We start from the raw sequence: 27,860 nt of genomic DNA, 5'->3' as shown, positions 1-27,860 counted from the left end.
GTAGGGAAAGCCATCCAGCCGTCTGTACTAACGAGGGTTTCTCCAAACCCCAAGCCCCAAGCCCCATGAGAAAACAGACAGGGTCTTTGGCCCCGGGCTTGCCCTTCCTAGGGGAGCGCGGAGCCCTGGAGGGGGGCACACCCGGCGCCCAGTGCCCAGTGTGGCGTCTAATCTGATTTGGAACGGCTTAAGGGATTGTCTTTTTCTGGCACCTGTTGGTCACCCACAGCGTCCGTGACCCAGGGTGGGATTTAACCGGATGCCGCGCCAGCCCCGGCTCTCTGCAGCTCCCCAGTGGGTCGCTGGGCACCCTTGACTTGGCTGGGACGCCTCCCTCACCTTGAGAGGGCAGGAACAGGCCACAGGCCAAGGGCACCGGGCCGGGCCCGCTCTGGCTGCCGCCGATGGCTCTTAGGGACTGACGTGGACGGGAGAGCGCAGCGGGATGGATTTCGGGTCCTTGGAGACCGTGGTGGCCAACTCTGCCTTCATTGCCGCCCGGGGCAGTTTTGACGGGAGCAGCGCCCCATCCTCCCGGGACAAGAAGTACCTGGCCAAGCTCCGGCTGCCCCCGCTGTCCAAGTGTGAGGGGCTTCGCGAGAGCCTCAGCCTGGAGTTCGACAGCCTGTGCTCAGAGCAGCCCATCGGCAAGCGGCTCTTCCAGCAGTTCCTGAAGACCGACGAGAGGCACGTGCCGGCCCTGGAGCTCTGGAAGGACGTCGAGGACTACGACACGGCCGACGACGACCTGCGGCCACAGAAAGCGCAGGCCATCTTGGCCGAGTACCTGGACCCCCAAGCCGCGCTCTTCTGCGGCTTCCTGGACGCGAGCACCGTGGCGCAGGCCAAGGAGGCCCCGGCCGGGAGCCAGGACGGGCGTTTCCAGCCCCTGCTGCGGGCCACGCTGGCGCACCTGAGCCAGGCCCCCTTCCAGGAGTACCTGGACAGCCTCTACTTCCTGAGGTTCCTGCAGTGGAAGTGGCTGGAGGCCCAGCCCGTAGGCGAGGACTGGTTCTTGGACTTCAGGGTCCTGGGGAAAGGGGGGTTTGGGGAGGTGTCAGCCTGTCAGATGAAGGCGACCGGCAAGATGTACGCCTGCAAGAAGCTGAACAAGAAGCGGCTGAAGAAGAGGAAAGGCTACCAGGTAGGCGGCTCCGGGGCTCAGCCAGCGGACGCTGCACCTCAGCCCCAGGCCGGCCCAGAGGCTGGCGGGCCGCAGCGCGCCCGCTAACGCACCCCTGGACCTCCGTCCTTGGCTCCGCACGCCCCCCGCCGTGGGGACTCTCCCAGGATGGTGCCGCCCCCGGCAGGGTGCTCGTCCGTCTGCTCCACGCTTCTGTGGGGCTCTCGAGTCTGCACCCGGCTGTCCGAGAGCCCTTTCCCACGGGAGGAGCCGTGAATCAAGACAGAGCACAGGCATTGTCTCTTGACCACCAGGTCGGGGGGGGGGGGGGGGAGCGGCACAGACGGGCTGCCGCACTTACCAGTTCCCTCCTGGAGGCAGAGTGGCTCAGCCAGGGCTGCGTCCGTAAAAGCCGCTTAGTGCCTGGGCCGCCACTGTGAGAGCTGCCAGTGCCGAGGGCAGATGAGGGCAGCTTTCAGCCCCGTGGGGCCCCCTCCCCTCCCCCGCCAGTCCTTGACCCCTCCACTGAAGGTGGGACTCCAGGCACTAAGGACCAGGGGCCGGGCAGATCCAGGGGGCCTTGAGAGGGCCGCAGGGCAGGAGCTACCATGCCTCGGGGTGACCCAAGTCGGCGTGGCTGAGGTCTGGGGCGGAAGCGTGCGTGCACGGAGTGCAATCTGCTTACAGCAGTCCCGCAACAGCAGGCGATGGGGGACGTCAGCCGATGGGCAGGCCCCGCCCTCTGCACGAGTGTGGGCGTCGCGGGGTTTCACACCGCGCCAGGGTGGTGGGCACAGCGGGTGGGGGCTGGAAGGTAGATCCGGGTAGACAGCCTGGAGATGCGCCAGCAGGCCCCGGCCCCTGCCCGGGCGACTGCGCGTGTCTGGCTTCCTCTGCAAGTGGGCTCACAGCACACGCCGTAGGGTGCTTCAGCTGCCTCTGAAAGCGGGCTGGAAGCAGGCCGCGGGCCCGTCCTGTGCGTTCGTGCACGGGCCGCGAGCCTCTCCGTCCAGCTGCCCACGCTCACCCCGTCTACTTCCAGGGCGCCATGGTGGAGAAGAGGATCCTGGCCAAGGTGCACAGCAGGTTCATTGTCTCTCTGGCCTACGCATTTGAGACCAAGATGGACCTCTGCTTGGTGATGACCATCATGAATGGAGGCGATATAAGGTAGGGCCCTCCGGACATGGTGACTGTCCGGAGCCGGTGACTCCGTCCCGACAGGGCCTGGCTGCACCGGCCATAGCACAGCCCTGGCACCTGAGGTGCTGGTGAGGGGGTGTCGGGGGGCACACAGCCCCGGGTGGGGGGGTGCTGCAGCTGCAAGGTGAGGGTCTTGTGTGGAGAGGGAACAAAGTCCATGCCCCCATTGCGCCCTCCTGCGGGGACCGTGGCCTGGGACCCACCAGCCAGCCCCTCCCCATGGCCGTCCCTTGAGGAAGATGTCAGATGGGCCAGAGACGCCGCCTGGGCTGGTTCCCCGGAACGGGGAGCTGCGGGAAGGGCAGGGGGAAGGGCAGGCCCAGGGCCGCCCCGTGGCAGAGGGTGCACCCACGCCCCGAGTCCCCGTCTCTTTCCGCGGCTCCTGCCCGTGTCCGTCCCGTTTTCCGGAGTCTCTTGCACTTCTTCCTTGCTGGACTCTGCTTCTCTGTGACTCGTGAGGGTTGGTGGGGTGAGGTGGGGTGGGGTGACGCTGGACCGAGTCGGGGTGGGGGAGAATGGAAGGAACAGCTTCCACAGCCATGCTCTGGCAGCTCACGCCTGTCAGCCTAGCTACTGGAGAGACAGCTCTGAGGATCAGGGTTCAAAGCCAGCCTGGGCAAGAAAACCTGCCAGACTCTTTTCTCCAATTAAGAACCAAAAAAGCCAGAAATGGGGCTGTGGCTCAAGGGGTGGAACACTGGCCTTGAGCAGTAAAGCTCAGGGACAGCGGCTAGCCTCTGAGTTCAGGCCCCAGGACTGGTACACACGCGCACACGCACGCACACGCGCGCACGCGCACTGGCACGCACACGCACGCACTCGTACTACTGCAAGCCCATCCAGGGCAAGGGGCACTCCTGCCTCTAGAACGGGGTGGGCTCGCACCGTGACGCTCCCCGCCGCGGTCGCTGCGTGCCCTGAGGCCTGGGGTAGGGTGTTGGAGGACGCGCTCTGACCCTCTAACACGGTGGCTGGGGTGGAAGGCAGCCAGCAGCAGGCCGTCCAGAGGGACACGGAGACCCCGGCGCGAGATGACCGGGGCTGTGCGAGACACCTCATGCCCGAGGCTCATACTCTGCACACTCGGGCACGCGCGCTGCATGCACTCCGCGCACTCTTGCACACGCACGCGCACGCACGCTCCATGCACTCCGCGCACTCTTCACACGCACGTGCACACACGCTCCGTGCACTCCACGCACTCTGGCACACGCGCTCCATGCACTCCGTGCACTCTGGCACACGTGCTCCATGCACTCCGCGCACTCTGGCACACGTGCTCCATGCACTCCACGCATTCTTGCACACGCACGTGCACATGCACTCCACACATTCTTGCACACGCACGCACGCATGACTCCACGCACTCTTGCACACACGCTCCATGCACTTCGTGCACTCAGGCACACGCGCTCCATGCACTCCGCACACTTCACACGCACGTGCTCCATGCACTCCACGCACTCTGGCACACGCGCTGCATGCACTCCACACACCCTTCACACGCACGTGCACATGCCCTCCATGCACTCCACACACCCTTCACACACACGTGCCCCATGCACTACACACAGTCTGGCACATGTGCTCCATGCACTTCACGCACTCAGGCACACATGCTCCATGCACTCCACGCATTCTTGCACATGCACATGACTCCACGCACTCTTGCATACACGCTCCATGCACTCCACGCACTCAGGCACGCACACTCCACACACTCAGGCACACGTGCCCCATGCACTCTGCACACTCAGGCACACGTGCCCCATGCACCCCACACACTCAGGCACACGCGCCCCATGCACCCCGCACTCAGGCACACGCGCCCCATGCACCCCGCACACTCAGGCACACGCGCCCCATGCACCCCGCACGCTCGGGCACACGCGCCCCATGCACCCCGCACACTCGGGCACACGCGCCCCATGCACCCCGCGCCCTCGGGCACACGCGCCCCATGCACCCCGCACACTCGGGCACACGCGCCCCATGCACCCCGCACACTCAGGCACACGCGCCCCATGCACCCCGCACACTCAGGCACACGCGCCCCATGCACCCCGCGCCTTCGGGCACACGCGCCCCATGCACCCCGCACACTCAGGCACACGCGCCCCATGCACCCCGCGCCCTCGGGCACACGCGCCCCATGCACCCCGCACACTCTGGCACATGCGCCCCATGCACCCCGCACACTCGGGCACACGCGCCCCATGCACCCTGCACACTCGGGCACACGCGCCCCATGCACTCCGCACACTCAGGCATACACACTCCATGCACCCCGCACACTCAGGCACACACGCCCCATGCACTCCGCACACTCGGGCACACACACTTTGCACACTCAGGCACACGCGCCCCATGCACCCCCCACACTCGGGCACACGCGCCCCATGCACTCCGCACACTCGGGCACACACACTTTGCACACTCAGGCACACGCGCCCCATGCACCCCGCGCCCTGTCCCCAGGTACCACATCTACAACGTGGACGAGGAGAACCCCGGCTTCTTGGAGCCGCGCGCCGTCTTCTACACGGCCCAGATCATCAGCGGCCTGGAGCACCTGCACCAGCGGCGCATCGTCTACCGGGACCTCAAGCCCGAGAACGTGCTGCTGGACAACGACGGTGAGACCGGAGGGCGCGGCAGCCCCGAGCCCGGACGGACGCCGCCTCGGCCCCTCCGCGTGGGGGGGCCCTGGGCTCGCCGGACACTACCTCCTTTGCAGCTACTGGCGACCCTAGCCTGTGCTTGTTTGCTCTCAGGAAATGTTCGCATTTCTGACCTGGGGCTGGCGGTGGAGCTGCAGGATGGGCAGAACAAGACCAAAGGCTACGCAGGGACCCCAGGTAAGGCCGGACAGCACGGACAGGAGGCGCCGTGTCTTGAGAGGAGTCCTGGACGCCCAGGCCACTCTCTGTCTCTGGGGATCGGAAGTGGCATGTCCCCCTGGCCAGGGCACGGGGTCAAAGGGCGCATCTCCCTAGCTCCTGGGCAAACAGCCACAGTCACAGCACCACTCAAGGGCTGCTTGTTTCCTACAAGGACAACTCCCCACCTTGACAACACCCTCTGGGGTGAAAGCCGCTCCTGCATGGTGCCTTGGATCCCAAGGACTGCTGCAGTCTCTGGGCTTCAGTGGGACGAGTCTGCCTGATAGACGGAGTTGGAGCACCCAGGGGAGCCTCCTGAGGCTCCTCACCAGGCCACAGGGACAGAGATGCACTCCCGACAGGCACATGTAGCTTTAATAAAACCTGCGTGAGCATCAGCTAACAGCAGTGTGTGCATTTGTGTGTGTACACCTGCATTTGCACAGACACATGTGTGTGCATGTCTGTGCGCGCACACCCATGTACACGAATGTGCAAATATGTGCGTGCATACACACCTGCATTTGTGGGTGGTGTACATGTATATATGAGTCTCTGTGTACATAGGGATGTCCTTGTGAGCATCCATATGGATGACTGTGTACATGAACCCATGTCTGTGCATGTAAGCATCTGCACACACCTCTGTATCTGTGTGCATGCATACATATGTCTTTGTGCATCTGTATTTTCCTGTGAGTGTGCATGAATTGGCTTGCATGTTTCTTAGCAATGACTGTGTATATGCATATATTTGTCTCTCTGTGTGCATTTGCATACACAAGTATGTGTATGTTTGTCCAAATGGGACCAGGCATATGTACATGTATGCATGAATGTGAATACAAATCTTTCTTCACACATGTTTGATGCAGGTATATTGCACATGTGTTTCTGTGCACCTGAATGTGTGCACATTGAACATGCATGCATACATCTTTATGCATATGTGCATATCTGCATGTGCTATATGATTGTCTGTGTCTGAACAGGTTTATCTGTGTGCTCATGTGCTCTTGTGTGCACACCTATGCCGGTGTGCATCTCTGTGCATCTGTGTGTACATGCATGTGTGTATTTGTGTTTACATGCATATGTGTGTGTGCATGTACACATGAGCGTGTGTGCAGGCACACGACTTGTGCATTCGTGCATGTGAGTGTGTATCTCTGTGTGCACACCTATGCCGGTGTGCATCTACGTGCATCTGTGTGTACATGCATGTGTGTGTGTGCATGGACCCGTGACTTGTATACACATGCTTGTGAGTGTGTGTCTTTCTGTGGGCATGCTCTTGTGCTCAGGTGCACTCCGTGACTGCTCTGATCCACCTGCCACCTGGATGAGGGGTGTGGGTGGGTCTCCTCTGTTGAGGGACAATGACTTCACATACATCCCCCCATAGTGTGGCTCCTGTCTGGCTCTGGAGCTTAACAGCTGATGGGTACTGAGGACCCCATGCCAGAGCACCGTGCTGGGAGTCAGAGAAGGTTCTAGAAACAGCTTTCCAGAAAAGCCCTGGCTGCACTTGCTTTTCCTGGGGCTGTCTAGGACTCACTGTCTGTCTGCAGACGCGGGGGAGGTGGATCTGAGTCTCCGGTTTCTCACCCAGTCTTGGATCCACCAAAGACGGGATTTGCTTCCCTGGAGGAGTCTTCCTGTGGCCGACGTGAGGTCTGCGGGCCGCCAGGGGGCGCTGCCGTCCCCGGGGCCTGGGGCATCCGTCTGGGAACAGTGGGAGGAAGGTGCTGGGGCCTGCTGGTCCCAGCACAGCTGGAGTCCAGGCACGGGACGGTGAGCTGGAGGGCCTCCCCTCAGCAGCCTCTTGGGCAGGCAGAGGCTGCAGCCCGCCCTGCGCAATGCAACGGCCCCGCAGGCAGGCGGGCGGGCGGTCCCCCCCTTTGCTGACGCTGCCACCAGCGGCGGGCGCGGTTGAGGGACGGCCAGCCGCTCTTCCACCCCTGCTGTCAGCCGAAGACACAGGAGCCCGCATTCCCTGTCCCCGGGAGCCCTGCGGCAGGCTCGCTGCGGGTCGCGGGCACCGAGGCAGGGCGGCCCCCGCGGCTGCACAGTGCCCAGCGCCCACAAGGGGCCCTCCCGGGGCCCTGCCGCCCGCCGAGGCCTTTCTCTCGGATGAGATTCTAGGAAATTCTGGTTTCAGAAGGTCCAGTCTAAAAGCCCTGCACAGTTCTTTCTCAGTCTATGCAGAGAGCTGGGCAATTCGGTTTCTGAGTAGGCCGAGCTTGCTAAGGTCTGTTTGGGGCCACACAGGTCTGTGGACTCGATTCCACGTGGTTCTGTATTCCTCAGAGTGGAGGCGCAGCCTCTCTCGGGAGCAGATGGAGGGGGCAGGGCCCGGAGGGTGGGAGGGCGGGGGTGACAGCAGGCCCTCGGCTCAGCTCTGTGCAGTCGGGGGAGGAGGAGGCGGGAAGAGGTCCCGTTCTCCCCTCGGCCTGACTCCAAAGCAGCTGATGCTGCCCGAGTCTTCCCAGTCAGCCTCGTGCTCAGCCTCCTGATGCCAGGGGTCAGGATGGTGACTGTGAGGCAGACGGCTGGTGCTCTCCTGCACGGAGCTGTCTGTCTGTGCGTGGTGGCTTCTGTGCGTGGTGGCTTCCTGCACGGAGCTGTCTGTCTGTGCGTGGTGGCTTCTGTGCGTGGTGGCTTCCTGCACGCAGCTGTCTGTCTGTGCGTGGTGGCTTCCTGCACGGAGCTGTCTGTCTGTGCGTGGTGGCTTCCTGCACCGAGCTGTCTGTCTGTGCGTGGTGGCTTCCTGCACCCAGCTGTCTGTCTGTGCGTGGTGGCTTCCTGCACAGAGCTGTCTGTCTGTGCGTGGTGGCTTCCTGCACGGAGCTGTCTGTCTGTGCGTGGTGGCTTCCTGCACGGAGCTGTCTGTCTGTGCGTGGTGGCTTCCTGCACGCAGCTGTCTTTGCTTGGTGGCTTCCTGCACGGAGCTGTCGTCTGTGCGTGGTGGCTTCTGTGCGTGGTGGCTTCCTGCACGCAGCTGTCTGTCTGTGCGTGGTGGCTTCCTGCACGGAGCTGTCTGTGCGTGGTGGCTTCCTGCACGGAGCTGTCTGTCTGTGCGTGGTGGCTTCCTGCACGGAGCTGACTCCTCCCCCGGCGGCCGCCCCCCTCTCCCTCCCTGTTGAAGGTCTAATGTGCTCATCATACACCTGCAGTGACATCAGCACGGGGACTCAGCTGTCGCAATGTCTCATGCAGGGGTTGAGGGATGCTTGGTCCTGGAGTCTAGGTCTGGCGAGGGTGCCAGCTTGGTCTTCCTTGTGTCCTGGGCTCAGGCTCTACCCCACACTGGGGCCCGCGGGATTGCCTGGTGCACATCTGCTCTCTTGTCCTCGTGTGGGGGGGGGCGGAAGCCAGCGTTGCCCCAGTCTGCACACGCGCACACACACACACACACACACACACACACCCGCTCTGCTGTGTGCATGCCTCCTGTGCACACCGTGCGTGTCCTGGCACCCACACCACACAGAAACTGTGGTGCTGGTTCGGGGGTGTTTCACACGGCCTCCTAGTTTGGGGTCCTGGAGAGGGAAAGTGTCCCCCTCACTCACCATGTGGGTGGCATGGGGGCTGTGCCCCGGGGGACACTTTTGGGTGTCACTACCGGGCTGCTGGTGGCTTGGTGTCCTTCACTATCAGTCACCACCAGAGCGCCAGCTCCGCCAGCCGGCAGGGCCGGGCGGGAAGGGGCAGCCCCGCCTCTGACGGCAGTGTGCTCGGCCCCGCAGGCTTCATGGCGCCCGAGCTCTTGCGCAGTGAGGAGTACGACTTCTCCGTGGATTACTTTGCCTTGGGGGTCACGCTGTACGAGATGATGGCAGCCAGGGGGCCTTTCCGGGCCCGAGGGGAGAAGGTGGGTGCCGCGGGCTGGGGTCCCCCAGGCACCCTCCCTGGGGGAGGGCGGGCCTGGGGGCTGGGGGTGGTGTGGCGGGCTCTGGGGGCACAGTCTTCCCCCCTGGGGTCTTGCTCCTGGGCGACGGTCCTGGCCCAAGGGAGGCCGTCCAGGCCCTGGGCGGTGGTGGTGGAGCCACAGAGGGATTTTACATGGCGCTGGGCCCCAGCGTGCACCCGGGGCAGGCGTAAGTAAACACACTGGGGCGAGAGCCGCCCCCTCCACGAGGAGTCCCAGAGTCCTTCCAGGGAGGCCAGGAGGGGAGCGGTGGGTGGGTGGGGGGGGACCCGCAGGCAGGGCCTGGGCCTGAGGGGACCAGAGGCCGGGCATGGCGTCCTCGGGGCATCTGCTTCCCCCAGGCCCTCCTGCCTCGGGCTCCGCCGGGGCCGCCGGGGCGGGCAGGGGCCGGGCTCCGCGGCCAGAGCTCCCCGAGTCTGCACAACGGCCGCTGCGTCCACACCGGTTGTCCAGATATGCAGCAGTAGACAGGGAGGCCACGGCGCCCGACCTGCACCAGCCACGGGGCAACACCGGAAGGGGCTTCTGTGGGCCACCTGGCCTCACGGTCACCAGAGAGAAGAGGCTGAGCGGGCCCTTAGACGGGGGAGGGCGAGGCGAGCGAGGGGAGCCAGGCCACTGTGCCCCAGACCCTCAGCCCTCGCTCCTGCTCCTCCTTCCCCCTCCCCTTCCCCCCTCTTTCTTCTTCCTCTTTTTTCTCCTCTCTGTCCTCCTCCTCCTTCTCTTCCTTCTCCTCCTCCTCTCCCTCCTCCTCCTCCATCCTCTCCCTCCTCCTCTCCCTCCTCCTCCCTCCTCCTCCCTCCTCCTCTCTCTCCTCTCTCTCCTCTCCCCCCTCCTCCTCCCTCCTCTCCCTCCTCCTCCCTCCTCCTCCTCTCTGTCCTCTCCCTCCTCCTCCTCTCTGTCCTCTCCCTCCTCCTCCTCCTCCTCTCTCTCCTCTCCCCCCTCCTCCTCCCTCCTCCCCCCTCCTCCTCCCTCCTCTCCCCCCTCCTCCTCCCTCCTCCTCCCTCCTCTCCCCCCTCCTCCTCCCTCCTCCTCTGGTACTGAACGGTGGGGGTGGGGAGCTTCATTCCTCTGTCCCGAGGTCGATCCCTTCCACCCCCACCCCCCGGGGGGCGCACTGTGGGAGGCCCCCCGGCCCCCGGGCTTGGGGGGGTGTTCAGGCGAGGCGCATGCGTCCGTCCACCCTGCAGGTAGAGAACAAGGAGCTGAAGCAGAGGATCCTGTCCGAGCCCGTCAAGTACCCCGACACGTTCAGCGCGGCCAGCAAGGACTTCTGTGGGGCGCTGCTGGAGAAGGACCCCGAGAAGCGCCTGGGCTTCCGCGACGGGTCGTGCGACGGGCTCCGGGCCCACGCCCTGTTCAAGGACATCAGCTGGCGGCAGCTGGAGGCCGGTACGAGGCCCGCGGCCGCCGAGAGGCTGGCAGGGCAGGCGCCCCGGCACCCGCCCCCCCCCGCCGTCCACGGCCCGTCCCCCCGTGCCGGGGCTGGGCGCTGAGGCGGCTGGGGAACAAGTGGTGACCCTTGGACCCCAAGTTCAGGACCCGCGCTGTTTCTCCTCCACAGCCTGCACTCTACAGGGGCCCGGAACCCTAGCACGGCCAGGGCCGGCTGCTTGGGAACCGCCTGCACTCCCACTGCTGTGTGTCATCAAGACAGAAGCACAGGATACGTGTGTGCCTGTGTGTTGGTGGTGTCGGCAGTGTGTTTGCCTAGGTGTGAACGTGTGTGTACCGGTGCATGTGTGTCTGTGGGTCCATGTATTTGCACATGTTTCTCTAGACCCCTGTGTGTTTCTGGGTGACCTACGCGTGCACAGGACAGGGGGTATGTACCCAGGGCACAGGCCGGGGGTGCAGCCGTACAGTGGGGATTCCCCAGGACCCCAGTTCCTGGAGGCCTCGGGCAGCCACGGGCCCGTCAGGAGGGAAGCTGGCACAGGAGGGAAGATGTGGGGTCCAGCTCAACCGTGGGCAACAGCACCGCCCACCTGGGGCCATCGAGAGGAGGGAGCCCCAGGCCGCAGGGAAGGCGGGGAAGCCTGTGCGGGCCAAGACCCCGGCAGGAGAGGCAGGGTCAGCGCTCCGTCCCCCAGCAGGCCTGGGGGGCTTGCAGAAGGCACGGGGGTGAGGGCTGACATGTATCAAGAAGGCTTCCCACCCAGGCCCCAGGGCTCTCCTGCTTCACCCACCCTCACTCGGGGGTGGGAACCTGTGGGAAGGGTGCCGGGAGGGGCGCTGGGAAGGGCAGCTGGGGTCTCTGTGCGTTCGTGGTGCTCATGGGCCCTGGGCCAGGGCCTGCTCTGCCGTCTGAGTCGCTGCTCCGGTCTCTTTGCAGGGATGCTGATCCCACCGTTCATCCCAGACTCCAGGACTGTCTATGCCAAGAACATCCAGGATGTGGGTGCCTTTTCCACAGTCAAAGGTGTGGTCTTTGACAAAACAGACACAGAATTCTTCCAAGAATTTGCCTCTGGCAACTGTCCCATTCCCTGGCAGGAGGAGATGATCGAGACAGGGATCTTTGGGGAACTGAACGTGTGGCGAGCTGATGGGCAGATGCCGGATGACATGAAGGGGGTCACTGCGGACGCCACGGCCCCCGCCTCCAAGTCAGGGATGTGCCAGCTCTGCTAGCCGGGGTCTCCGGGGAGGCCGGGAGGAGAGGAAGCCGCGTGGTGGAGCTCGTGGGGAGCGAGGAGCTCCTGTCGGCCCGCACGCCCGCCACACCCTCTGCGTAGACACGTGTCCACGGACGGAGTCGGAGATGAAGAGTTTGAAGAGTCTGGCTGCTCGCCCGGGGCTTGGGGTGCACACACGTGTTAGTCTCCTTCTGCCTACCCATTTCACTCAAGAGAGACACAGAAGATTCCAGATGGAATAAGCCAATGCTGTATAATGTGCAGCTCAAATGTGCAGCTCTGTGGCCAGCTCCGTGGCTTTGGGTGGTGCAGGCCAGGGTGGGAGCAGCAGCCTGTGCTCACTCAGGGTGCACCTTCTCCCAGGACCGCGACCCGTGCCGCCCCGAGGCTGCCGGATCCCTGCTAGCTCAGAAGCGTCGAATCCCAGCCCACAGGCGTCCTGGCAACAGCTGGACTTGGCACCCGCCCTGAACCCTCCCTGCGTGGCGCTGGCCTCCTAGCCCCCCCCCCCCCCCCGACCTGGCTAATGCTTACACTCTGGGACTCTTCTTCAGGAGGTTGAGCCCTGCAGGGAGCGACAAAGACGGAACTGCCTTAGTCTTAGCTTGGAGCCATTGCTTTCCCCGAGCAGTAGGAGAGACAGCAGCCTCAGATGGCCAAAGCTCTCTCCTTAGTCAGTACCATGGATGATGTGTACTCTGTGCTTAGCACTATGTGTTTTAGGTGCTGTGTCCTCAGCTAGCACTATGTGTGATAGGTACCTTGTACTCAGTCAGTACTATGTGTGGCAGGTACCCTGTCCTTAGTTAGTACTACATATGATAAATATCCTGTTCTCTGTCAGTACCATGTGTGATAGATACCAGGTCTTCACACTGCCCTTAAGCTACTATACCTCCTTACCTGTGAGGGAAAGTGGACTGAGCCAGTGTGTTTGGAAGACTGCTGGTTCGCCCCTGCCGGGCCCAGCTGCTCCACCTGGGTAGCTCCCAGGCAGAGAGCTGTGCTCGGCACAAACACCTGTAGGAGCATGTTGCTAATAAACCCCCGCCCCCCGGTGTTGTGGAAGATTCTGGAGGTTTCTGTAGAGGAGCCTTGCACACAGAGGACTGTTGTAGAGGGATGCTAGATGCTGAAGCAGTCCCCTGGGGACCCTCATCTTTCTGAGCCTCTGACACTGGGGGGTCTCGGGAGGCGTCCGTGCCTCCCCGACCACAGTCCAGAGCCCTGGGCAGCCCTGGGCAGCACGGCAGCCCACGGGACACGCTGCTCATTGTCTCTTCCTTTTCCACGTCGCTTTCTAAAATGCTCCACGTGGAACAAGTGATGGTTACACATTCTACTTCATGATGCTCTGGAGAGATGCAAGAGACCAGCTTGTGGATGTTTCTGGGTGGTTTCCGTGTGCTCTGGCTTAGGGCTCTGGGCAGGAGAGCAGTGTAGCACCAGGCTGTCCCGGGGTCAGAGTCTGGAGAGGGGTTAAGCAGCCAGGGCTGTGTCGGTGGAGGTCCTGCCCTGCTCACATCGGCCACCGTCACCGTCTGGACCGACCCGAGCTCACGGTGTTGAAGGCGAAGCCCCCGTGGGCACATGGGTCCATCCCCGGCTCCCTGCCTCCCCGGTGCTCAGGGAACAGACCGAGGACAGGACACGCAGTGAGTCCTCCGGGTGCGTCCTTTGTACCATTTGGGACATGCGTGGTTTGACTTAAATTCAGGGATGGTTGGGTGCGCTGGGTATTCCTTCTGCTGTAACTCTGGCAAGCGTACTGAGGCTGACCACCCCCGCGTGGAGTAAGTGACTGTCGGTGAGCCACCGGCGCCTGGGACGAAGCCGTGCCGCAACTCGGTCCCGACTGTGCTGTGCGGTCTCCTGAGGCCTGACCAGTGAGGCTTTCACACACTCACACACACGCACTCACTCTCAAACTGGGTGTCACGCAGCAGACACGTCCCCAGGCTTAGTCAGCAAGCACACAGGGACCCAGTGGCCCGGCCCTCGTTCTGGATCAAGAGCAAGCCGGCCGTGTCCCTGGTTCCAGGGCAACCTTGCTCCTGTCTGCCGCCCCATCAAGATCCATGTCTTGGAGCAGTGACCTCTGTGTCCAGCCTGCAAAGTGCTCGCGGCTCCATACAGGCTGGGCTTCAAGGCCTCCTAGCAGCTGGGTGGGGCTGGGGGGAGAAGAGTGGAGAAGGGGGGAGCTGGGGGGAGCTGGGTGGGGCTGGGGGGAGAAGAGTGGAGAAGTGGGGAGCTGGGGGGAGCTGGGGGAGCTGGGTGGGGCTGGGGGGAGAAGAGTGGAGAAGGGGGGAGCTGGGGGGAGCTGGGTGGGGCTGGGGGGAGAAGAGTGGAGAAGCGGGGAGCTGGGGGGAGCTGGGGGAGCTGGGTGGGGCTGGGGGGAGAAGAGTGGAGAAGGGGGAGCTGGGTGGGGCTGGGTGGAGTGGCTGATGGGAGAAACTGGCCTTGAGTGGAAAGGGATGGGTTGTGGTCCTCTACTCTCGTGGATGCCTCCACCAACTCCTCACCCAGGAAGCTTCTCCATGATCTTTGGGGGCCCCCTTGCGAGGTCTCTCCAGTGATCTCTGGGCCCCCTGTGAGGTCTCTCCAGTGATCTTTGGGGGCCCCCTTGTAAAGTCTCTCCAGTGATCTCTGGGGGCCCCCTGCGAGGTCTCTCCAGTGATCTCTGGGCCCCTGTGAGGTCTCTCCAGTGATCTTTGGGGGCCCCCTGCGAGGTCTCTCCAGTGATCTTTGGGGGCCCCCTGCGAGGTCTCTCCAGTGATCTCTGGGGGCCCCCTACGAGGTCTCTCCAGTGATCTCTGGGGGCCCCCTGTGAGGTCTCTCCAGTGATCTTTGGGGGCCCCCTGTGAGGTCTCTCCAGTGATCTCTGGGCCCCCTGCGAGGTCTCTCCAGTGATCTCTGGGCCCCCTGCGAGGTCTCTCAGGAAAAGCTCTCTGAGCTGATCCACAGGCTCCCTCTCTGCCTCTGCTGTCCCTCCTCGGCCCTAGCGCTTGTAGTCTCCTCGGTTCTGTCTGACAGCAGCCCCATGCAGCCTCAGCTTGCCTGCTCTGCTCCTGGCAGCCAGTGGCACCTTTTGGTGCAAAGCCTCCTGGGAGGTGTCCACTGTGGAGGCTCATGCGACTGGACAGCACCCACATGTGGCCTGTGCTAAAGCCAGCAGGGGTCCTCTGCAGAGAAGCCCTCAGTTCCGGTCCTTTATTTCCATATGTGAGGAGCTGGCTACACTGTACACACACTGCACGTATGCATTCATGTTCCTACACATGCACACCCCCCACAATACACCACCTCTATGTATTCGTATACAAACGTGCATGCACTCGTATCCCTGCACACACTAATCCCTTCCTTGTTCCCTCTCCATGACCAGCAGGTTTAAAGCTTCCGCGGGCCTTCCTTGTCCTCAGGTGTGGGCTCGGAGCCTCCTGCACTCGCACTTCTGTTGGTGTGCCGTAGCAGGTCTTGTATCGATTCTCCTGTAGCTCACATTAGCCAGATAGGCCCGTGGTTTGTGGGTGGGATGTGCCTTCCTGACAAACCAGCTCACACTTGTCATAAAGGATTGCTGATGGGGCTCTTCTGCAGAGATCAGAGCTGAAGTGGGAAGGGCAGATGCGTTGGCACTCCGGTCAGCACAATAGCCGACAGGAAACGGGTGTTCCGTTGGTCAGTGCGGGCTTGCAGGAAGTCCTGGAGGCGAAAGCACTTTCATCAGATGCTGTGGAGAAGCACAAAGGGGAAATGGAGGCAGTGGTCAGGCTGGGCATTGTGGTGGGCAAGTAGATGTGGTTCCAAGAACTTGGAGTCCAAGGAGGAGACTCAGTTGAGCCAGGAGTTAGGTTCAGCCTGGGCAGACTGAGACCCCATCTCAAAAGAAAAACAGACACCGCAGCCCTAGTGTTCAACCTGTCACATTTGCCTCTTGGTCCTCAGCTAGACCAGGGCACCACCAGTGAGGGGAGTCCCTGTACCACCCTCACCCCTCCACCCCCACGGCGTCCAGGACTCCCCACACCCCACCTCTGTGGCTCCCGGGTCCAGATGCTTCACAGGTGATAGCTCAGGAGCAGATGGCTCCTCCCAGGTCCAGGCTGGGAAGACCAGTGTGTGCATAGGCAAGATTCAGAATGCTTCCGTTCTTCCCACCGCCCACATTTCTTCGTGTGAGGCCCAACAGCACAGGCCCTTGGAGTAAGCAAGAGTGGAATCTCCAGGAAAGGTGGATGAAGGCGGGGTGAACTGGGGGGCCATTACGTACACTCTTTGCAGTCCCGCGTTCAAACTGTTTTTGTGTTTCATTCCCATCCTCACCAAAGGTAGTGAATGAAATCTCTGATAGGCCTTGTCATGCCTTCCAGCCCTGGCAACACTGCGAGAAGGGAGCTCAGCCTGAGTTCGTATCGTGTTCTGCCTGGCAGGCTAAGGGCTCTGTCTCCAGCTGTGGCTTGGGTGTGGCTTTGGTGTGTCTCCCGAAGGGTCTCGTTTTTGGAGTTTGGTGCCCAGTGTGTGTGGTAATGTGGAGCCTAGCGAGAGGCGGTTGTTGTGGGGTCGGGGAGGAGCTGACTCTGTAAGACTTTAGGTCATTCTGTGGTTCCTAAGGGTGAGTTGTGCATGGAGTGGGCTGACCCCTAGTCTCCGGCTTCCTGTCTCCCCTGTGGCCCTTGCCTCTTGCGTGTGTTCTTCCTTGAAGCCACTATCCTATAACTCTCACCAGAGCCCACACAAGTGGGGCCACTGCTCTCGAACGTCCAGCCTCCAAAACTGGGAAGCAGTAAACCTCTTTTCTTTATGAATTACCAGGTCTCCTTTTTTTTTTTTTGTTATAGCAATGAAAGTGGGTCAGCCATCACCTGTTTTATTTTAAATTCCTGTGAATGTGAAGTAGATGTCTAGGCACAGACAAAATGGTCCATGTGTCCTTCCTGCATTGCCTGCTAAGTACAGATGAGAACATTGGAGAAGGATACAAGATGGAGATGAGAGGGTGGGGATGGGTGGGCAGATGGCCGGGGTCTCGAGCAAGGTAATGAGTGTCCTTGTGTCCCGACCAGCTGCAGGAGAAGCCACCAAGATGCACGGAGGCACAGGTCTCCAGAAGAGCTGAGGACAGGGAAGAGGCCCGGCAGGACAGAAAGATGACCACCAACAATGCTATAGAACAGTGTGCCGCAGCAAGCACAGCAGGAGGGCAGGCATGGGGGCAGAGGGGGCGGCCGCGGGGCACACCGCTGCCCTGTGGGGGCAGGAGAGGCGTGGTGAGGATCAGGCCTGCCCTGTACCATTGCCCCTGGGTGGTCTACAGCTACCTGGAGCTTCACTTTATCCCCACTGTGAACAAATGGGCTCCGCTGACCTGCCCCTCTCTGTGTCTCCGAGGCTGGGTGGGAGCAGGGTCCCTCCCCGGGCAGGGTGGCGTCCCAAAGGCCCCCCCAGGAGGACGAGGAGCCCTTCTCAGGGCCATCCTCTCTGGGGCTTGCATCCGAGCAGGACGGCTCCAATCAATGATTGCAGCAAGCCCTAGAGGCTCACACAGTGCTCAACTTGTCCAGGGTACGGCATGATCCCAAAGCACCCCACACACCAGAAAAGCAGCAGTTCAAATGTGCAGAAAAGGATGAACAGGGCAAACACCAAAATGGCACCTGACCGGGGCTTTGAAGCATTCCTCATAACAACACTTCAGGAAGCCGCTGTGGAATGCTTGACACCAAAGCACAGAAAACCTTGGCAGGAGATGAGAACTTCCACGAAGGAGCAGAGCAGCCCCCATCTCCGGCCACACAAGTGCCCTGGTCTGGGGAAGAGGCTATCCTCCAGGGTACCAGGTGGGAAGTACTGGAGACGAGTCCCATTCTCTTCCCCAGATCTGCACCACTTCTGTTTCTCAGTCCACACGCCCACGGGGCCTCCCTCGAGGTCCACACCGCCCCCGGGGCTCCCGTGAGCCTCGGATCTGTGCACTGCCTGGCGTGGCGGCATGTGTGTGTCTCCCTCTTGGCTCTCCAGGCATGGAAACGGCAGGTGATGAGGAGCCTGACTGAGCAGAACAGGCTGCTCACTGAAGGCAAGGGCGAGCTGGAGGAGGATGGAGGGTGGAGGCATCCAAAGAACTACCGGAGAGGGCTCTGCGCACGGCGCGTGCATGTGCTCCCTGCACACTGTGAGGAAGACGTGCTGAGCACAGCCCCGGGCATGGCCAGCCACGCTCACCCTCAGCCAGCCGCTTCTCAGACGCCCTGCATGGCGCGGCTGATGCTCTTCTGGAGCGGAGAGATGCCTGGCTAGGAAATAAATTCTCCTCTGGCACGTCAAGTGGAGCTGGGTGCTATGGAGAATGGGGAGTAGGAAGGGAGGTTGGCTGGGTCTCCGCTCTGGGGCTGTCGGAGGCTGTCCCGGGACTGCGGGTTGGTGCTGCCCTGGAGCCCCTCCTTGCGCCCCTTTGGCCTGTTTGGCACCAGGAGTTTTGTGAAGCTCTACGGGTGTTTTAACCTGCAGCCTCACCATTTGGGTCAGGGTGGTCTCTGGACTGGGAGCGCGCAGACATCCATGCCACTGTGCACGGCAGGCAGCCGGCGGGCAGGACCGTGGGGCCTTTTCTGCAGAAGCTTCTGCTAGGTGGACAATACTGGAGAGCTGTTGGGGACAGCTGTGCCTTTAAGAGGCCACAGCTGGCCTTAGCCCGTCCCCTCTTCTTCCACCTTTAACAGGAAGAGAAGCCCCAGCCCCTGGGGCGAGCACGTGTCTGATGGCCGGGACCCCAGAAATCCAATCCTTGGGGGGCTGGGCCTCCGCCCACAAGGGAAGTCCCCTGACATCACTTGATGGACAGCCCTCGGGGCCAACCTGTAGTCCCTCTCCTATGCCCGCCCTTCGGGGTATATCTGTGGCTCCTCATTTGAATAAATCAGACATCCTAGAGGCGGTCTCCAGGGACGCACGCATCCGTGTCTTCCTTGGCAGGTTTGGGGCACCCTGCGACCACACGCTACCGCGGGCTACCTGTGGCCATCGCTCCCACGTGAGAGCGCTAAAGGACCACCCAGGAAGGGGTGGACAAGCCCCTCCCCCCCAAGCGGAGGGGAAGTAGAGCGAGCCCAACAGAGAGTGGGAAGCAGGAGCCACGAGGACCTGCAGTACTGCCGTCCTTCAGCCTTGTGGGCCTTTAGGGTGTTGTTTAGCTTTGCCCCAGGGAGGGAATCTTCCCTCTAACCCAGTGCGGGCCACTCTGGGTTGGCCACGGTCAGATCATAGGCGATGCGGGGCTCCGCCTTCTCCATCCGCTCAGCCCCGACCCTGACCAGCCGGCTCGGCGCACCTTACGCGTGAGGCCCCGAGAGCGCGGGAAGTGATGTCTGTCGGTCTATCCAGAGCCCGAGTTCTGTGGTCGGCAGAGCTGGCAGCCTCTACCTGCTGCTGGCAGGGAGCCTGGCCACCCCCAGGACAGGGCCTAGGAACGGGTGGGGCCTCTGGACGGGGTGCAGCCGGCACAAGCCAGAGCCCAGAGTGAGAACCAGGAACGAGGCTGTGGTTGTGTGATCAGGTCTCCACGGAAGCGAGAGTCATGGACACAGGGCCAGCCCCACCTCACAAGCAGCTCGGGAAGAAAAATCTCCATTTGAAAAGGTGAAATGGAGAGCAGGCACGAGACAGATGCCATTCAGAGTCAGCCGACCACCCAAGACGAGAGGGAGACCATTTGAATGGATGCTCTAAAACCAAAGACGAACTTGACTTTGTCTGGACGCCTCTTCCCCTCTGGGATGGACGCTCTCACCGCCCTGACATTCCTGGTGCAGAGACCTCAGGTTTCCAGAAGGGTCCCACGGACAGAACACAGGGTGCACGGGCCTGGACATCTGAAGAAGTGATGCTGAGTCTAGTCTTGACATTGTCTCGGTGGAAAGTCACTTCAGGTTGCTCAGTTCTCATCCTCCTCGTCAGGGTGCGTGGCTCCCCCCGGCCTTGCCCACCTGGAACCGGAAGCCAGAACTACACCAGGAGCCTCTGCCGCGTCAACGACCTCTGACCTCTGCAGTCCCAACCAATAGCCAGCTCCGACTGCAACTTCTGAGGGCAGGGTGAGTGACTAACTTTTTAAGTAACCAAGTCAACTGTCCACGATGTTTCAAGAAATACCACCCACTGTTGAAGAAACAAATGCCTTCTGCGGGAGATAAACCCGACCACACTAACAATCAGGCTCCTGTCATGACAAACATTTCAGGGCAGGGAGCCGGGGAGCCCGGGCCACCTCTCCTAATTTAATCACTGGTCTTGGAGGCCCGCAATGACCACCTGATAGACACTGCGGAGCCTCTCAGCGGCTGCGGGATAGGCAGCTGGGAGCAGCGTGGCCTGCGGCCTGTGCGTCTGCACGATCAGCCCTGGGGTGTCCCCCCAGGGTCAAGTCTCCCGCCGAAACCTGCCCACGGGCTGGTCGTTGCAGCGTGCTGCCTCCCCGGGTCCAGCCAGCTGGGTCTGATTTCAGCGCCGGCCACGCCTCTGCCTCTCTCCTTTCAGCAGCACGCCGGGCTTTCAGCTGAGCACGGTGCTACGTCGTTTTTGGCTAAAACGGGAGCTGTGTGGCAAGCTGGTGGTTGCCAAACTCGAGGCTGTGAATTCTTCCTTGCTCTAGAGTGTGGGGGAGGTGGAGTGGGGGTGGGGGCGCACTTCCCGCGGAGACCCGAGCCACAGGGATGGGGGTGTGTGTGTGGAGCTGAGCCTTTGCCGTTCACCTCAGCTCTGGCTGGCCATCGAGGGTCGTGTCTGCAAAGGCTCCGGCAGAGTGCCGGATGCTGCTGAGTGTAAGCATCCATGGCTGGGAGGTCTTCCCCCACCCAGTCCCTGCACGCGCTCGCCTCCCAGGGACCCACGCGGCGGGGAGGTCCATCCGTCTCCCTCCTGCCCCAGTCTGCATTATTCATCTCCCAGCTTCATTTCCCGGGCGATTGGGTTTCAGGAGAAGTTGAGAAAGTTGGCAGCTGGTGAGACTGCACAGTGCCAGGCCGTTACCACTGCACAGGGCCATTCCCACCGCATCCAGGGCTGCTCCACGACACACCAGGCTGAAATCACCACACACCGGGCCATTCCCACCACACAGGGCCATTCCACCACACACCAGGCTGAAATCACCACACACCGGGCCATTCCACCACACACCAGGCCATTCCTACGACACACAGGGCCATTCCACCACACACCAGGCCATTCCACCACACACCAGGCCATTCCACCACACAGGGCCATTCCACCACACACCAGGCCATTCCTACGACACACAGGGCCATTCCACCACACACCAGGCCATTCCACCACACAGGGCCATTCCACCACACACCAGGCCATTCCCACCACACAGGGCCATTCCACCACACACCAGGCCATTCCCACCACACACCGGGCCATTCCACCACACACCAGGCCATTCCACCATACACAGGGCCATTCCACCACACACCAGGCCATTCCACCACACACCAGGCCATTCCACCACACACAGGGCCATTCTACCACACAGGGCCATTCCCACCACACAAGGTCATTCCCACCACACACCAGGCCATTCCACCACACCAGGCCATTCCTACCACACACCAGGCCATTCCACCACACACAGGGCCATTCCACCACACACCAGGCCATTCCACCACACAGGGCCATTCCACCACACCAGGCCATTCCCACCACACACCAGGCCATTCCACCACACACCAGGCTGAAATCACCACACACCAGGCCATTCCATCACACACCAGGCCATTCCACCACACACCAGGCCATTCCACCACACACCAGGCCATTCCACCACACAAGGCCATTCCTACAACACACAGGGCCATTCCACCACACACAGGGCCATTCCACCACACAGGGCCATTCCCACCACACACCAGGCCATTCCACCACACACCAGGCCATTCCACCACACACCAGGCCATTCCACCACACACCAGGCCATTCCACCATACACCAGGCCATTCCCACCACACAGCAGGCCATTCCACCACACACCAGGCCATTCCCACCACACACCAGGCCATTCCACCACACACCAGGCCATTCCACCACACACCAGGCCATTCCACCACACACCAGGCCATTCCACCACACACCAGGCTGAAATCACCACACACCAGGCCATTCCATCACACACCAGGCCATTCCCACCACACACCAGGCCATTCCCACCACACACCAGGCCATTCCACCACACACCGGGCCATTCCACCACACACCGGGCCATTCCCACCACACACCAGGCCATTCCACCACACACCAGGCCATTCCCACCACACACCAGGCCATTCCACCACACACCAGGCCATTCCACCACACACCAGGCCATTCCACCACACACCAGGCTGAAATCACCACACACCAGGCCGCTCCACCACACACCAGGCCGCTCCACGACACACCAGGCTGAAATCACCACACACCGGGCAATTCCACCACACACCAGGCCATTCCACCACACACCAGGCCATTCCACCACACACCGGGCCATTCCACCACACACCAGGCCATTCCACCACACACCAGGCCATTCCACCACACACCAGGCCATTCCCACCACACACCAGGCCATTCCACCACACACCAGGCCATTCCACCACACACCAGGCTGAAATCACCACACACCAGGCCATTCCACCACACACCAGGCCATTCCACCACACACTGGGCAATTCCACCACACACCAGGCCATTCCACCACACACCAGGCCATTCCACCACACACCAGGCTGAAATCACCACATACCAGGCCATTCCATCACACACCAGGCCATTCCACCACACACCAGGCCATTCCACCACACACAGGGCCATTCCACCACACAGGGCCATTCCACCACACACCAGGCCATTCCACCACACACCAGGCCATTCCCACCACACACCAGGCCATTCCACCACACACCAGGCCATTCCACCACACACCGGGCCATTCCACCACACACCGGGCCATTCCCACCACACACCAGGCCATTCCACCACACACCAGGCCATTCCCACCACACACCAGGCCATTCCACCACACACCAGGCCATTCCACCACACACCAGGCCATTCCACCACACACCAGGCTGAAATCACCACACACCAGGCCATTCCACCACACACCAGGCCGCTCCACGACACACCAGGCTGAAATCACCACACACCGGGCAATTCCACCACACACCAGGCCATTCCACCACACACCAGGCCATTCCACCACACACCAGGCCATTCCACCACACACCGGGCCATTCCACCACACACCAGGCCATTCCACCACACACCAGGCCATTCCACCACACACCAGGCCATTCCCACCACACACCAGGCCATTCCACCACACACCAGGCCATTCCACCACACACCAGGCTGAAATCACCACACACCAGGCCATTCCACCACACACCAGGCCGCTCCACGACACACCAGGCTGAAATCACCACACACCGGGCAATTCCACCACACACCAGGCCATTCCACCACACACCGGGCCATTCCACCACACACCAGGCCATTCCACCACACACCAGGCCATTCCACCACACACCAGGCCATTCCCACCACACACCAGGCCATTCCCACCACACACCAGGCCATTCCACCACACACCAGGCTGAAATCACCACACACCAGGCCATTCCACCACACACTGGGCCATTCCACCACACACCAGGCCATTCCCACCACACCAGACCATTCCACCACACACCAGGCCATTCCCACCACACACCGGGCCATTCCCACCACACACCAGGCCATTCCACCACACACCAGGCCATTCCCACCACACACCGGGCCATTCCACCACACACCAGGCCATTCCACCATACACAGGGCCATTCCACCACACACCGGGCCATTCCACCACACAGGGCCATTCCACCACACACCAGGCCATTCCACCACACACCAGGCCATTCCACCATACACAGGGCCATTCCACCACACACCGGGCCATTCCACCACACACCAGGCCATTCCACCACACACCAGGCCATTCCACCACACACCAGGCCATTCCCACCACACACCAGGCCATTCCACCACACACCGGGCCGTTCCTACGACACACAGGGCCATTCCACCACACACCGGGCCATTCCACCACACACCGGGCCGTTCCTACGACACACAGGGCCATTCCACCACACACCAGGCCATTCCACCACACACCGGGCCATTCCCACCACACACCAGGCCATTCCACCACACACTGGGCCATTCCACCACACACCAGGCCATTCCCACCACACCAGACCATTCCACCACACACCAGGCCATTCCCACCACACACCGGGCCATTCCCACCACACACCAGGCCATTCCACCATACACAGGGCCATTCCACCACACACCAGGCCATTCCACCACACACCAGGCCATTCCACCACACACCAGGCCATTCCACCACACACCAGGCTGAAATCACCACACACCGGGCAATTCCACCACACACCAGGCCATTCCACCACACACAGGGCCATTCCACCACACACCAGGCCATTCCACCACACAGGGCCATTCCCACCACACAAGGCCTGGAAGTCTAAACAACAGGCAGTCGGCAAAGTGACACTGTTGTTTTCTTAGAGCAAGGGGGTCCAGGTCCTTGTTTTAGTCTTGTTCACCCTGGTCTGCTCAAATCAGCCTGTGCTCTCCTCTGTCCGATGCCTGTGAGTCTCAGCCCTTGGCTTCCTGCTCCCCTTGCTCCATGCCTGTCCCTCCACACAGGTGGTTCCTCCCTGGCAGATGCAAGGCTGCACCTCCCATTCCGAGCCTGACCTGCGACTTTACCAGTCAGCCATACCCAGGTGCCGCATGTCTAGCTCCTCTGATTTCCTCCCCTGGTTAACGTGGCACCTGTGGAGCTCAAGGCTAGCCCACGGCCGGGGACAGCAGAAACGTCCAGCAAGTCTGTCCACCCTCGGTTTCTCCGGCGCCTAAGCCTGAGCAGCAACAAGAGGAGGGAAGACTGGCTTCACAGGCAGCAGTGGAGTATTTTGAAAATGAAGATGGCTCCCCTAGGCTGGAGGACAGAAACTAGGAGAGGCTTGACCAGGGCCTGGAGCAAAGGGGCCTGACCTGTTGTCCGGCCTGCCAGGACTGTGTGTGTGGGGGGGTAGGGACACAAGATACTGGGATCACGGTGGGCATCAGGAAGCAATGTGTGGACCCCCAAACAGATCTGTCTAGACCGGAACTCTGAGCCAGTTGTGTGCCCGTGTGGTTGTGAGGGTGAGCATGTGTGTATATGTATGTTTGAGAGCATGTGTACGTGACCACTGAGCCCCACTGAGGTCCTGATTGCCCCAAGGGCTTGTGATACCTGCCGTCTCCCTGTGGGTCTCTACCACCCCGAGATCACTGCTACCGGCTGTTAGAATTGCCCTTCTGCAGGTCTGGGTGACCTAGCATTGCCACTCTCCTGGTATCTTCCATGTAAAGACAATCTAATAAATGCCTGCCGGCCGGCTGAAAAATTAAATTAAATGTCGGCATCCGTGACTTTAGATCAGACCCATCTGGTTTTATATCCTGCTTCTGTCACTGACCAACTCTTGGACTTTGGAAATCCCACTTACGTCTATGTGCCTCAGTTTCTGGCGGATTAAATAAGGAGCTCTGTGAAAAGCGCCGTCACCGTGAAGGCACTCGGGGCCAGGTGGGGTGGCAGGGGCCTGAGGTCTTTTGTGCCATGTCCAGACCGAGCCGTGTACTTGCAGAAGCCCCTGTGTTATGTGCTGTCTCCCAGACCTCAGAGGGGCCGGCTTTGGGGGTGGCTGCCGCACCGAGGCCTCCGGCTTGGTCTTCGTGGTGTGCCCCAGATGCGGCCAGGGTGCTGCTGCCGTTTCTGGACCCCAAGGCTGGCCTTGGTGTAGGTTCCATTTTTTTTCAGAAATGCTGCGTTTCAGCTTCCAGGTCTGCTTTCCTGGCAAGCTGGCTCTGCCAGGATGATGTTGGCTACTTCGAGGGGCATCTCCAGAGACGCCTGGCTTCGTGGAGATGCCCCTGCCCCTGGCACTACTCCTCCGTAGTGTCTGGGTGATTTGATGCTGGCAGCTGGGCCACAGTCTCTGAAGGAAGTTCTCAGATGCACCAAGCGGAGCACTGACACCTCATCAGAGCCTGTGAGCAGAGTTTCTGGGATGAAGAAGGCTGGGTCAGTCCCACGCTCAGGTACAGGGAGCCTACTGACTGCCTTCCAGGAAGCTTCCTTGGGTGTTTCTTCGCTTGTTTTCGGGTCATGGGGCAGAGGGCACTGGGGGGACCCATGTCTGGAAGTTCCGGATCTGACTGGCGTGTCCAAGCGTGTGGGCTCCACACGGGGCTGGTGCTGCACAGATCCAGCAGAGAAGCTAAGAAACACACCTGGTCTGGGGAGGCTTTGCTTTCCTACAAGGCCTGCAGTGTTGCAGGTGTGCCCTTCCGCCCTGTAGACTTGCAGAGGTCCGATTGCTGCGGATTCTGTCAAACGCCCTCCTCCTGGAGCTCCCAGCTCAGGCAGCTGGGCACCTGGTGCCCACAGAAGGCCCGAGTCCCTGCCACCCTCTCTTCCTGCAAAGCCCCCTGCGCCACTCAGAACGGCCCCGGCCTGTTGTCCTTGCTCCTGTGCCCCTGCAGCCTCCCCCCGGAGCCATCTGTCCCCGTGTCTTCTCACGTCCCCTGAGTGATGCCCCTCTGCTCAGGGTCACCCGCGTGCCCAGCAGCACTTCTGCCAGCCGGGGGGAGGCTGCCTCTGCTCCCCCCAGTGTGCCGGCTGCACGCCAGCTCCCGGAGGGCTTCGGTCTCCTGGCCACGGGGCGGGCACGGTTGCTGAGGCCCGCAGTGAAGAGCGTTCTGTGTACCGGCTTCTCCGTGGCAGGGCAAAGTGGTCTGTCTGGTCTCAGGACAGAGGCCACAGTAAATGACCTCTGCAGATGATTCTAGTGGGGGGCAAGGTTCAGATCCACAGCGCCTCTTCTCACGCCCAGGCTACGCGTCTGCTCTGGTGTGTCCTCGAGGCCCTGGCTTGTGGGACTCCTGGCCGCTGGCTGAACAGGGACTTGCAGGAGGCTGCGGCAGGCACCGCCCCCGCCGCGAATACAGATTCCCACATTCTCACCAGCGCTGTCCTCTCTGGACCTTCACACCTGCCATCAGAATGGAGGGGACATGCTCTCCTTTCCCCAGCAGCGGGTGACCGGGGGGTCACCGGAGGCTGCACCTGCTTGTGGGTCAATTGCGTACCTGTTTTTCTGTGTGTGAGATGGCTGTTGCTATCTATCTCTCTCCCCTCCTCCTCCTCCTCCTCTCTCTCTCTTTCTCTTGTGGCGCTAGGAGCCAAACCCACGGCCCAACACCTTGAACTAGGCAAATGCCCTACCACGGAGCTAGACTCCCAACCTCAAACAAGTTTTAAAAATAGATGAATGTAACTTGAGGGCATCCGTGGGGGCGGGAGAGACGGGGAATCACCATGGAAGGGGTGGCATCGATCCAGATGCATTGTGCTCATAAACTGTAACTTGAGGGCATCCGTGGGGGCAGGAGGGACGGGAGATAACCATGACAGGGACACTCATAAGTTGACACGCTGAATCGAGACCTTTTTTGTACAACTACTTAAAGATAATAAAAAAGCAAAAGACTAAAAATAAACGAATGCCCCCAGGCCAGCGTTTACTTTTTCTCTATTGCTAAGCAAGGCCCCTGTCAGGTGAACTGTCTCCTCCCAGAGCAGATTCCAGAAGACCAACTGCAATGCTGTAGACGTGGTACGTGGCAGCGACAGACCCACACCTGGTGGTGCAAAGTGGCCTGGAACGCTTGTGTGCAACACCACTGGGCTTCAGTGCTGTGCACGGCCCTCAGAACCAAAGAGTCCTAGTGCTGTTGGCAGGGGATGAACCCAGCCCAACCAACTCAGCAGCAGCCCAGATGGAGCAGGCACCTGTCTGCAGCCCTGGGGCCTCCTCGCTGCTACCAGAGCAGCGGAGCGGAGCGGCTGCCGCGGGCCGGCTGGGAGGGGTGTGGAGGGTGCGGGTCGGATGACAAGGCCCGCCCCAACTGTGTTCCTCCCT

At 61.3% G+C, this 27,860-nt stretch overlaps 1 protein-coding gene across 1 annotated transcript; it reads left to right on the top strand.

The window, feature by feature from the left end:
- Positions 1-445: 445 nt before the first annotated feature.
- On the top strand, positions 446-11,776 carry Grk1 (G protein-coupled receptor kinase 1). Its single transcript, XM_048344106.1, has 7 exons — positions 446-1,144; positions 2,166-2,293; positions 4,805-4,962; positions 5,101-5,184; positions 8,961-9,085; positions 10,333-10,534; positions 11,478-11,776. The coding sequence occupies exons 1-7, from the start codon at positions 446-448 to the stop codon at positions 11,774-11,776; spliced, it is 1,695 nt and encodes a 564-aa protein (XP_048200063.1).
- Positions 11,777-27,860: the final 16,084 nt, after the last annotated feature.

Source organism: Perognathus longimembris, chromosome 3 (assembly GCF_023159225.1).
Source record: "Perognathus longimembris pacificus isolate PPM17 chromosome 3, ASM2315922v1, whole genome shotgun sequence".
NCBI classification, from domain to species: domain Eukaryota; kingdom Metazoa; phylum Chordata; class Mammalia; order Rodentia; family Heteromyidae; genus Perognathus; species Perognathus longimembris.
Note: the sequence above shows the minus strand (reverse complement) of the source record. Positions and strands in the feature narration are given on the sequence as shown.

Coding starts and splice junctions, on each gene's coding strand:
- Grk1 (XM_048344106.1), top strand. CDS start 446: ATGGATTTCGGGTCCTTGGAGACCGTGGTGGCCAACTCTGCCTTCATT. Junction 1,145..2,165: donor AGAAGAGGAAAGGCTACCAG/GTAGGCGGCTCC, acceptor GTCTACTTCCAG/GGCGCCATGGTGGAGAAGAG. Junction 9,086..10,332: donor TCCGGGCCCGAGGGGAGAAG/GTGGGTGCCGCG, acceptor TCCACCCTGCAG/GTAGAGAACAAGGAGCTGAA.